This window comes from Kogia breviceps, chromosome 13, assembly GCF_026419965.1.
Source record: "Kogia breviceps isolate mKogBre1 chromosome 13, mKogBre1 haplotype 1, whole genome shotgun sequence".
NCBI lineage: Eukaryota > Metazoa > Chordata > Mammalia > Artiodactyla > Physeteridae > Kogia > Kogia breviceps.
Window position 1 is genome coordinate 82,093,495 of NC_081322.1, and position 10,658 is coordinate 82,104,152.

General features: G+C 46.6%; 1 protein-coding gene across 12 annotated transcripts in view; it reads left to right on the forward strand.

Moving 5' to 3' along the window:
• Positions 1 to 10,658, forward strand: part of ARID1B (AT-rich interaction domain 1B) — a 411,191-nt gene that overhangs the window by 396,806 nt on the left and 3,727 nt on the right. For all 12 annotated transcript variants that reach the window (XM_059035978.2, XM_059035981.2, XM_067011074.1 and 9 more), the window contains 4 exons: positions 3,148 to 3,298; positions 5,703 to 5,799; positions 7,227 to 8,010; positions 9,847 to 9,977. In XM_059035978.2, the coding sequence (XP_058891961.1) occupies positions 3,148 to 3,298; positions 5,703 to 5,799; positions 7,227 to 8,010; positions 9,847 to 9,977 (1,163 nt within the window). The remainder of the gene's footprint in view (positions 1 to 3,147; positions 3,299 to 5,702; positions 5,800 to 7,226; positions 8,011 to 9,846; positions 9,978 to 10,658) is intronic.

Below are 10,658 nucleotides of genomic sequence, written 5' to 3' on the forward strand. Positions count from 1 at the left end.
GCCCCGCCTGTCCACCTGCCTGCCTTCCCCACCCACTCACTTAATTCATCACTGATTGAGGGATTGATTGATTAACTGCTTGTAAGTGAACAATAAGTGAATATTTATATATTGTTTAACTTAACAGTGTATTTATGTTTATTTTTATTTCTACTTGGCTGCGTTGGGTCTTCGTTGCTATATGCGGGCTTTCTCTAGTTGCGGAAAGAGGCCAGCGGGGGCTGCTCTTCTTTGCAGTACGCGGGCTTCTCACTGTGGTGGCTTCTTTTGTTGCAGAGCATGGGCTATAGGTGCGTGGGCTTCAGTAGTTGTGGCTCGCGGGCTCAGTAGTTGTGGCTCACGGGCTCTAGAGCACAGGCTCAGTAGTTGTAGCTTGCAGGCTCTGGAGTGCAGGCTCAGTAGTTGAGGCGCACGGGCTTAGTTGCTCCGCAGCATGTGGGATCTTCCCGGACCAGGGCTCGAACCCCGTGTCCCCTGCATTGACAGGCAGATTCTTAACCACTGCGCCACCAGGGAAGCCCAAACAGCGTATGCTGAATATTTATTAGCATCTACACATACAGTCCTACTTATTCTTTTTAATGCTCTAGCAATGGATGGTTTATTTCATAATATTTTGCTATTATAAATAATGATGCAGTGATTATTGAAGTATGGCTGTTTTGTTTTTCTTTGTTTGTTGGTTGGTTTTTTTGCGGTACGTGGGCCTCTCATTGTTGTGGCCTCTCCCATTGCGGAGCACAGGCTCAGCGGCCATGGCTCACGGGCCCAGCCGCTCCGCAGCATGTGGGATCTTCCCAGACCGGGGCACAAACCCGTGTCCCCTGCATCGGCAGGCGGACTCTCAACCACTGCGCCACCAGGGAAGCCCGAAGTATGGCTGTTTTTTCACACTTGTAAGAGTGTTTCTGTGAAATAGATTCCTAGAAGAAGAATAACTGCATCAAAGAATAAGAATTCTTTTTTCATTTACTGAGTATCTTCTACTATTGTGACAAACTGTCCCAAAACTAAGTAGCTTTAGCAACAACACTTGATTCTGTCTCACAGTCCTGTGATGGGTGGGGTGGCCCTGGGCTCCACACGTGCTCAGCTGGGGCTCTGAGGCGGCCGCTGCCCGCTGAAGCCTGACGGAGAGCTCTGTTGAGCTGGGGTGTCATTTGAATGGCTGTGTCACCTGGAGGCTCTACTGGGAGCTCCTGGAGCTGTTGGCGGGGGCCTCTCCGTGGAGCTCCTTGGGCGCCTCGTGACACGGTAGACGGGTTCCAGAAGGAGCACTCCAAGAGTGCAGCCTCACTTGCAGCCGCTCACAACCCTCTGCTGCATCACGTTTGCCGGTACCCAGCCTCCTAGTGAGTGGGACTTCACAAGCTATGAACGGAACACCCAGAGGTGTGCTTCTTTGCGGTGGGGGGGGGGGTCACCAAAATATAGCCTATCATAGCAGGTATTGGCAAGTTATACCAATTTAATACTCTTAACATGAGCATGTGGGTCCTCCCATACTAAGAATGATTATTATCAGTCGTTTTAATATTTGCCAATCAGATCGGGGGGGCGGGGGAAGCCTCACAGTTGTTTTAACTTGGATTTCCTTAATTATAAATGAGGTCATACATCTTTTCATATATTGAGCGGCCATTTGTCCTTTCCTGTGGATGTCCATCGACGTGTTCACCCATTTTTAAATTTGATTGTCTTTTTCTTATTGATTTTTAAGAACTCTTTATGTTAGGGAGTTAAGTTATTTAACTTTAGTTATCCCCCTTATTTCTGTCTCTGTTTTTACATCTGTAAAATGGAAAGTTACCTCAAAACTGGTTCTACTGCAGGTTGATTTAAGATCTTGTAAGATATAAAGTATGTGAAAGCACCTCACAAAGCAAAACACATTCTACCAGTGTCAGGCTTCATTATTTGCACCTCTCTACCATCCAAACAAATTTTATCAGCTCACACAATTTTAATCAGCTTTTATCTCATGGAACATAAAAGTAACCTTCAGGTGGTGGTAGTACTGTATATCAATTAAGATTCACATTAAAATGTTTAATTTGCCTACAGGCTAGTTTCTGGGCTTGACCCAATTTCCTTCAGGCTCGGAGCTAATGCTAATTTGCATATTTGACCTAATTGACACTCTACCCCTTGTTAGAAATAGTTGTATCTCATCCCTTCTTGAGCTGTTCTTAACTCCCTAGTGATTTTCTTCATCCTGATTTTAGAGTGACTCAGCGCATGGGTGGTTATGTTAAGGTTTTCACTTTTTTTTTTTTTTTCCCTAAAAGGGAAGGGAAATAACTCTCTCTGTATATATTTCATCTCTTCCTTACAACCATTCCATGAGATGATATTCCCAACCACATTTTATAGGCAAGCAGTTAAACTTAGAAGTTCAGCAGCTTTTACCCAAATAAGTATGGATCTGGGCCTGTGTTTGTTTCCTATATTACTGCATAACACAAACTTGTGGCTTAAAACAACATAACACCTATGCCCTCGCAGTTTCTATGGGTTCCCAACTCAGGGTCTCACAGCAGAAATCGAGCTGTCAGCCGGGACTCCATTTCTTCTGAGCTTGTTCAGGTTGTTTCCGGAATTTGTTTCCTCGCGGTTGTCGGACTGAGGTCCCGTTTTCTTATCGACCGTCATGCCGTTATCTGGGGCCTTCTCGGCTCCTAGCGGCTTCCGTCGTCCCTAACACACGGGCCTCTCAGGCCAGCGGGAGAGTGTCTCCGACTTGCTCGTCCCTCACCTCTAGATGCTGATTTAAAGGGCCCGCGTAGGTGCGCCCCCTTTCGGTTAGCTCAGCCAGCTGACTAGTGACTTTAATTACGTCTGTGAAATCCCTTTTGCCCTGTGATGTAGCAGAATCCTGGGAGTGACATCCTGTCACATTCGTAGGTTCTACCCACCCTCAGAGGGAGAGGCTCATACAAGGTGTGTACGGGGGTGGGGAAGGGGGTCCTCGGGGTCCATCTTAGAATCCTGCCCCAACAGGGCCCATCTTGACTCCAGACCTTATGCTCTTTCATCGGTATTGTTGTCTGTCATACTAAGGATAACAGCGATGACTAGAAAGGGATGTTTGGGCCCTTTGGCCTTTGAAAGTGCTTAATTTTTTGTGTGTCACTGAAAATATTGCAGTGCCTGGCAGTAGTGAGCCGTTTATGACGCAAGGACAGATACCCACCAGCAGCATGCAGGACATGTATAACCAGAGCCCGTCTGGAGCGATGTCCGGTCTAGGCATGGGGCAGCGGCAGCAGTTTCCCTATGGAGCCAGTTACGATCGGAGGTGAGTGTTTCCTAAGATGAAGATGGGATGACTCGCTAGAAACTGTGCCCTCCTCACACACACACATCTGAGCCCGGGTAGCCGAGGGAGTTTCAAAGGATTGTGCGTGTCAGATGGCTGCCTTCAGCGGACGGCTGTAACGGGACTGGGGAGAAGGACCTTGTCCCCAGGCCACCAAGTACAGCTGTATCTTTATTAGCGAGTGCCCAAAAGCACAAATCAGAAATATGCCAGGGCTGGGCTGGCCAGGGCAAGAGTCTTCTCCCTCGGGATGCAAGAGCCAGGGCTGTCGCCACACCGAGACCGCCGCCTCGAGCTTCCACACCTGGCTCCTCCCGTGACCTCGGCGCCTGCCTTTCTCCCAGAGGCCGAGGTCTGGGCAATGGTGCCGTGCTGGGCTGCCGGCAGGCTCGGTGGTAGTGGGTCTTGGTAAGGTCTTCCAGGTGTTGTTTTTTCAGTTGTTTCCACTGTGCACATTTTAAACCCGGAGGGAATTCTTTGTTCCTTAATAAACATCTCTGAGAAAAGCCAGGGCAGCTTTTTTTTTTTTTTTTTTTCCAGGACAGCATCTTGATATTAAAATGGCAAGTAACGTCGCACTACTGGCCCAGATTATTTTAATAAGATAGAAGGAAAGTCATTGAAATGTCTCTGAGAGGAAGCTGCTTCCTAAAATAGTGGCTTAGGGTGGACTTCTTTTTGTGAAGAAGGCCCCTGACCTCGATCCTTACCACGGAAGCCCCTTCCCTTGGCTGGCATGTTTGTTACCTCCCTAGCGGAGAAGTGCTCAGAAACAAAGCCTTCAATTTCACATTTTTAAAGAAAACCAGTGGAGGTACAATAGAAGGCTCCTTTTCTAGCTGTCGCTGCCCGGGCAGCTCTCAGGACAGGCAATGGTTTCCATCGTTTCCTTGGAATCCCGGGGGGCGAGGCCTCCATCCACACCGCTCTCCTTTCCTCAGTACACATGCTGTAGGTTGAGTAGTGAGGTGTCCCTGGTTTAACACAAAGGAAAAAAGGTTTGAAAAACCACTGTTTTACCAAATAAGGTTTCTTTCTAGCATTCTCTATGAGCCTGGTTCTTGAGTTACACAGCCTCACGTGCTCAAAGCCACGTGGTGCTTTCTAATAGTGACTCAGGAATCTCGGCTTCTCATTCTGACCTCCTAGGGAAGGTTTATTTGTGAAATCTGCCTTAGTCAGTTACCATTGTGTGATGTCTAGTGTACTGGATCTGGGTTTTACTAAGGTTTGTTTTGTTTTTGAGGGTCCAGGAAAAGCTTTTGGTGAGGACAGGGGTGAGGGGTAGGCTGATGAGATTCGACGGAGAACAGTCATCCCGGGACATATGTTCTTAAAGGAACCCAAGCAAATATGCTTTTCTGTTTCTTCTAGAGCGCTTTCTGGAATAGTGCCTGGCCGAGGTTTAATAGTCATTTTGGCTCTCTACCACATTAGGATTTATCTCATTAAGTTTTCTCTTCTGAAAAGTGTTACTTGTTCAGCTGAAATTTTATTCATGTCGATTATATTTTTTTCCTCCTAACTGTAGGCTACCTTCTAGATATCCATGGCATTAGCAAAAACTTCCCATGTATCTGTTTTACATGTGATATTCTAAAAATTCATTTCTTTTCCTTCTTATTCTCACTCCTTGACCAGTTTAGGAGTATATTCAGTCCAAGTATTCTCTTTCTTACAAGATTCAATATACTCACTACACCAGCTTCGTTTTTAAGTTTTCAATTTATTGCTCTTTTAAACATGCTATTTTTATGGCATTTATAATTTCTCAATATGAAATAAATGTATTTGTTCACTCCCATTTTAAGATTTACTAGAAGTACTGAAATCATCCCTGTTATTCTTTTTTGTAGCCTTTTAGGGTCATAGGACTTTGAAATTTTGAGTAGTGTTGAAATTTTGAGTAGTTTTGTCTATACTTAGTATCATTTGGATTGATTTTGAAGTATCCCTTTCAAAACTTGCACATTTTATATTCATGATGAGAAAGTAAGACATAAAACATTTCCCACCATTATATGCCAATGTTCTGGTACTCCTAGAAATACTGCTTTGATTCTTTGGTTCTCCTGTTATTTCTTGCCCTCGTTAATACCTCACATCAGCATGTGCCGTGCCCTCCCCGTCCCTCAGTGGATGGGCGGGGCCTCTCTTCAAAGGCGGAGGGTGTCAGCCGTCCAGTGGGGCTCCTCCCACCCACCGGCCAGGGATTGGCAGCGTCCCCAGAGTGGGTGCTCCCACCCCTTCTGCTGGGAGCTGAACTGCTGCTGCTGCTTACGGTGCCTGCCGGGAGGGTGCAGTTTCCAGAAATGGACTCTTCCTTCCTCCCTTGGCCTGAGGTCCATGGTAAATGAAGTTTTCTTTGAACGCCTCATTCTAGGCATGAACCTTACGGGCAGCAGTACCCAGGCCAAGGCCCTCCCTCAGGACAGCCACCATATGGAGGACACCAGCCGGGCCTGTATCCACAGCAGACGGTGAGTTGGCGAGCGGCGTGCATCTCTGTGCTTTCTGTTTAAAACTCAAACTCGTACTACTTCTGGGCAGTTTTAGGAAGTATAACAAAAATGACATGTAACAATCAGGTTATGTTTGTTTATGCTAAAAAATATTCTTAGGATTTTGAAATCAGCCAATTAGAAAATAGCTCTTGAAAATATAACATGCTGTAGGAAGTTAAGGACATTCGTCCTTGTAAATAATAAGCCCAAGTTCAAGTATGTTTTAGACATTTGTGTGTTCTGGGTACTATTGTGTCAAATGACATTTTAGCACAGAAATTTGTCGATATGTTTTAAAGAGGATATGTAGGGAAAACAACTTAAAATATTACATACTACTAGTGAAAGTTGATTTGTTTTTAAGAGTGAGATATTAATGACTGCATATTTTCACTTTATAGGACAGGTGTTAGGTTCACGCTGTTTACACAGCGCTGCAGCTCAGAGATGGTGAAGTATGTGGGGTAACCTTGCAGTTATCACGACTAATGCAGAGGATCGCACAACATACTGTGGCTTTTCAGACACAGGAATTTGCTGTCTCTAAACGACTTTTCAGGTCTAAGACCTCTTGTAAAATAGAAGGGATTTTAAACATTTATTTAATTTCATTGGAGCATGTTTATACAGTGAATTGTATTATCAAACCAACTGATCTTAAACAGTTTTCAAGTAAAGTGAAAGGACGCCAATCAACCTATGAGCATCTCCCTCCCTCCCTCCCTCCCTCTCATCAGGAGCTTCCCACCCTGATCAAGTGCTGGAACCCCCGGCGTCCCTGGGGAGGAGAGTTAGGAGCAGGGGCTGCGCCAGCCCTGTCCTCATAGGCTTGCATTGAGAATGTGACCCAGACAGGCTGGAAGTCGGGACGGGGCCATGGAATGTCAGGTGTCAGGGGGCACAGGTCCAGTCAGAGGAGCCAGGTTCTGTGTGGAAGTTTTTCTGTAAAGTTAGGCCCAAGGAATCTGTTTAACCCAGGGCTCCTTCAGGCTGGCCCTCAAAGTGCCCAGTCCCTTCCGATGAGGTCTCTCTCCACCTACGGAAGTCACCCTCGTGCATCCCCAAGCCCCTGTTCGGCACTGCCTCTGTGGTGGCCACCAAAACCGTACTCTCCCCAAATCGCAGCCCTGGAAAATACCAGGCGAGAAGGCTTTTTCTTTTTTTTCCGCGTAGAAAATTTGAAGCACGTGAAAACAAACCGTGGAAGCTCCTTCAGTACGTGGCATGGTTTATGTAATACTGAATATAGTGCGTAAACTGTCAGTCCGTAGATGCTGTGGGAGCTTCCCGTATTCATTTTGGAATGAACGTTCCGCCAGGTAATAACTGTTTTGCATAATTTAAGCGTGTGATTATACCTGTAAAAGCACATCAGTATGATTTGTCTTTATGTGGATTTTCAGAATTACAAGCGCCATATGGATGGCATGTATGGGCCTCCAGCCAAACGCCACGAGGGAGACATGTACAACATGCAGTACAGCAACCAGCAGCAGGAGATGTATAACCAGTACGGAAGCTCCTACTCCGGACCCGACCGGAGGCCCATCCAGGGACAGTACCCGTACCCCTACACCAGAGAGAGGATGCAAGGCCCGGGGCAGATGCAGGCGCACGGGATCCCGCCTCAGATGATGGGGGGCCCGATGCAGTCGTCCTCCAGCGAAGGGCCTCAGCAGAGTATGTGGGCGACACGCAACGATATGCCTTATCCCTACCAGAGCAGGCAGGGCCCCGGCGGCCCTGCACAGACACCGCCTTACCCGGGCATGAACCGCACGGACGACATGATGGTACCCGATCAAAGGATAAACCACGAGAGCCAGTGGCCTTCCCACGTCAGCCAGCGTCAGCCTTACATGCCCTCTTCGGCCTCCATGCAGCCCATCACGCGCCCGCCTCAGGCATCCTACCAGACGCCACCGTCGCTGCCAAATCACATCTCCAGGGCGCCCAGCCCCGCCTCCTTCCAGCGCTCCCTGGAGAGCCGCATGTCTCCCAGCAAGTCCCCCTTCCTGCCCTCCATGAAGATGCAGAAGGTCCTGCCCACCGTCCCCGCGGCCCAGGTCACGGGGCCGGCCCCCCAGCCGCCCCCAGTCAGAAGGGAGATCACCTTTCCTCCTGGCTCTGTGGAAGCATCACAGCCCGTCTTGAAACAAAGGCGGAAGATTACCTCAAAAGATATCGGTAAGCACTCCCAAGGCTCCGCGCCTGAAATGAATTCCTGTTGTGATCCAGAATTTTGACTTTAGGTTGGATGTAGTTGCTTAATCTCAAAGGGGGTGCCATTCTGTGACCACAAACTATCGGGACGTGTTTCTGTGCAGGAGCAACAGCTCGAAGCCGCTCACGTGAACTAAGCAGTAGTGCCAGGGGAGAGCGGGAGTTAAAACGGCATTTTTACGTGTGAGTGTTATTTGTGTGAGAGGGTCGAGCTCCAGGTGAGAGACCAGGGATTCCTCGGTGACTGTGGACTGTGTTTGGGGCTTAAAGATTTGGTCTTAACCAAACCCTTAATCTCTGCCATGTGTGCTTAATAGAACAGCTGCCGGGCTGATGGAACACTAGGGCGGCCTGAGATGATTTGATGGCAGGTCACTCTGTAATTTTGGCAACAACGTACAGACAGTGAGTTTCCCCGGGAGCTAAACAGAAAACTGACTGTGCTGCGTAGATAGATACATGACGTGCAATATGGAACTTCACATGGCACGATACATAGAGTTGTTGTAATCCGTGCAGCACTAATGATAGCGGCCGAGGAACTCTTTCCGTTGAATGCTGATGTCACTTATTCATCCTATTCGGAGTGTTCTGCATACTAAATAGAGATTCGGGGTATCTGAGAGTACCCAGAGTTTCTCTGCATTGTTTTGGAAGTCCTTTTGAACACAGGAAAGGAAATAATAGAGTTCAGTTGTCTAAAAACTTTTTTTCCAAAAATCTCAGAATCACTTGGCTTGAAATCATTTGCAGCGATTAGAAAATTAAAGCTATTAAGGAGATTTTCAATCACTGGACATTAAGGATGTGTATGCGGGGTGGGGAGTAAGGAGTTCTACATAGAGAAGGTAGTGGAGGCGAGAGAGATATAGACCCTGAGCACCATGTTACGTATGGAAATACATATGGAAAAATATACGCATGTATTTGTGTGTGTGTGTGTGCGTGTGTGTATAGATGTTTAAATAAATATATATATATTTAAATTTTTAAAAAATGTCTTAGTCCATGTTATACCAACCTAGGGAAACTTATTATGTTCCTTATTTTAAAATGAAAGCTTGCCTTTTCTACTGCAAAAGTATTATGTGCCTATCTTAGAAAATTTGAAAACTAGGTGAAATTAAAATAAAGGTGGAAACCCACGGCCCCACACCGGAGCTTGCTGTTGGCGTCTGGCCTGGCTGCTGCTGGGACCGCGTGCTGCCAGCGGTTTCCTGAGATGGCTTCCCTTGAAATTTCAGACACATGATGGGCCTCTCCTCCCAGCCCCATCTTTTGACAGATCTCACAGATCTTTCCTCTTATCGCTCTGGCTCAAGCCAACCTCCCGAAAAACCTGAACCGTCCAAGCGCTAATACTTGTCAGCAGCATGTTGTGCGGGCAGGACTTCAGACAGAGGACGGCACGGGAGAATGAAGGCTCTGTATCTGAGAAGGTGCTGTTTGGGAATTAAATCCTGCTAATATTCTGCGTATTCACCAGCCTTCGGAAGACGCCACCTTGAGACGTTTGTGAACGGAGCAAAAGAAGACATACAGAAAGGTTCCTTCATGCTTACCTGCTCCCACCTCTGTTTAACCTGCAAAGCAAAGAGCTCTTCAACCACAGAAGTTTCTTAGTGCAGCTGTCACCTCCACCTAAGAATCTGAAATGACCATGTTTAACTGTCCCTCAGAACATTTGTTTAAAATCAGTATTGAACTTAACACTCTGCTTCTTTTTCATTTTGTTATTTTCTATCCTTTCATGCGTAGAGTTAGCATTAATCATATCCTTGTTCTTTCCCCCGTTTTTAGTTACTCCTGAGGCCTGGCGTGTGATGATGTCCCTTAAGTCAGGTCTTCTGGCTGAAAGTACTTGGGCTTTGGACACTATTAATATTCTTCTATATGATGACAGCACTGTCGCTACTTTCAATCTCTCCCAGGTAAGCCAGCACCAATCCAGCTGAGGACCAAATTAGAATAAGAAAGTGAAGTAGTGCATAATGCTTAAGCTAATGCCTAAGGTAAAGAGCACTCACCAGCTAACATTTTTTTTTATCATTGCAGCTGTTATAAACCAACATCAATCAATGTATAGTTGTCTGAGAATTTTGTCTGGAATAATAATTTATTTCAGTCTTTAGTATAAATACACACATACCTATATTTCTCATAAGAAAATAGAGACCATGTGTGTATGTATATGGAATAGACAGTAGTGGTAAAATTAAATTGTTGTTTAGAATGAATATTAGCAGGCCAATGGGAGTTAATCCAAATGTAACATAAAGTTACGGCTGTAGTCAGTGTTGGATGAGACATTACCATGCAGTAGATAGCAGTGAGACATTACCCTATTTTCCAGGGGGACCTAACATCTTTCTTTTATTAAAAAGTAATGTGAAATTTAAAAAGAATTTTTATATTATAGAAAACGTATAGGGCCTCCCCGGTGGTGCAGTGGTTGAGAGTCCGCCTGCCGATGCAGGGGATACGGGTTCGTGCCCCGGTCCGGGAAGATCCCACATGCCGCGGAGCGGCTGGGCCCGTGAGCCGTGGCCGCTGAGCCTGCGCGTCCGGAGCCTGTGCTCCGCAATGGGAGAGGCCACAACAGTGAGAGGCCC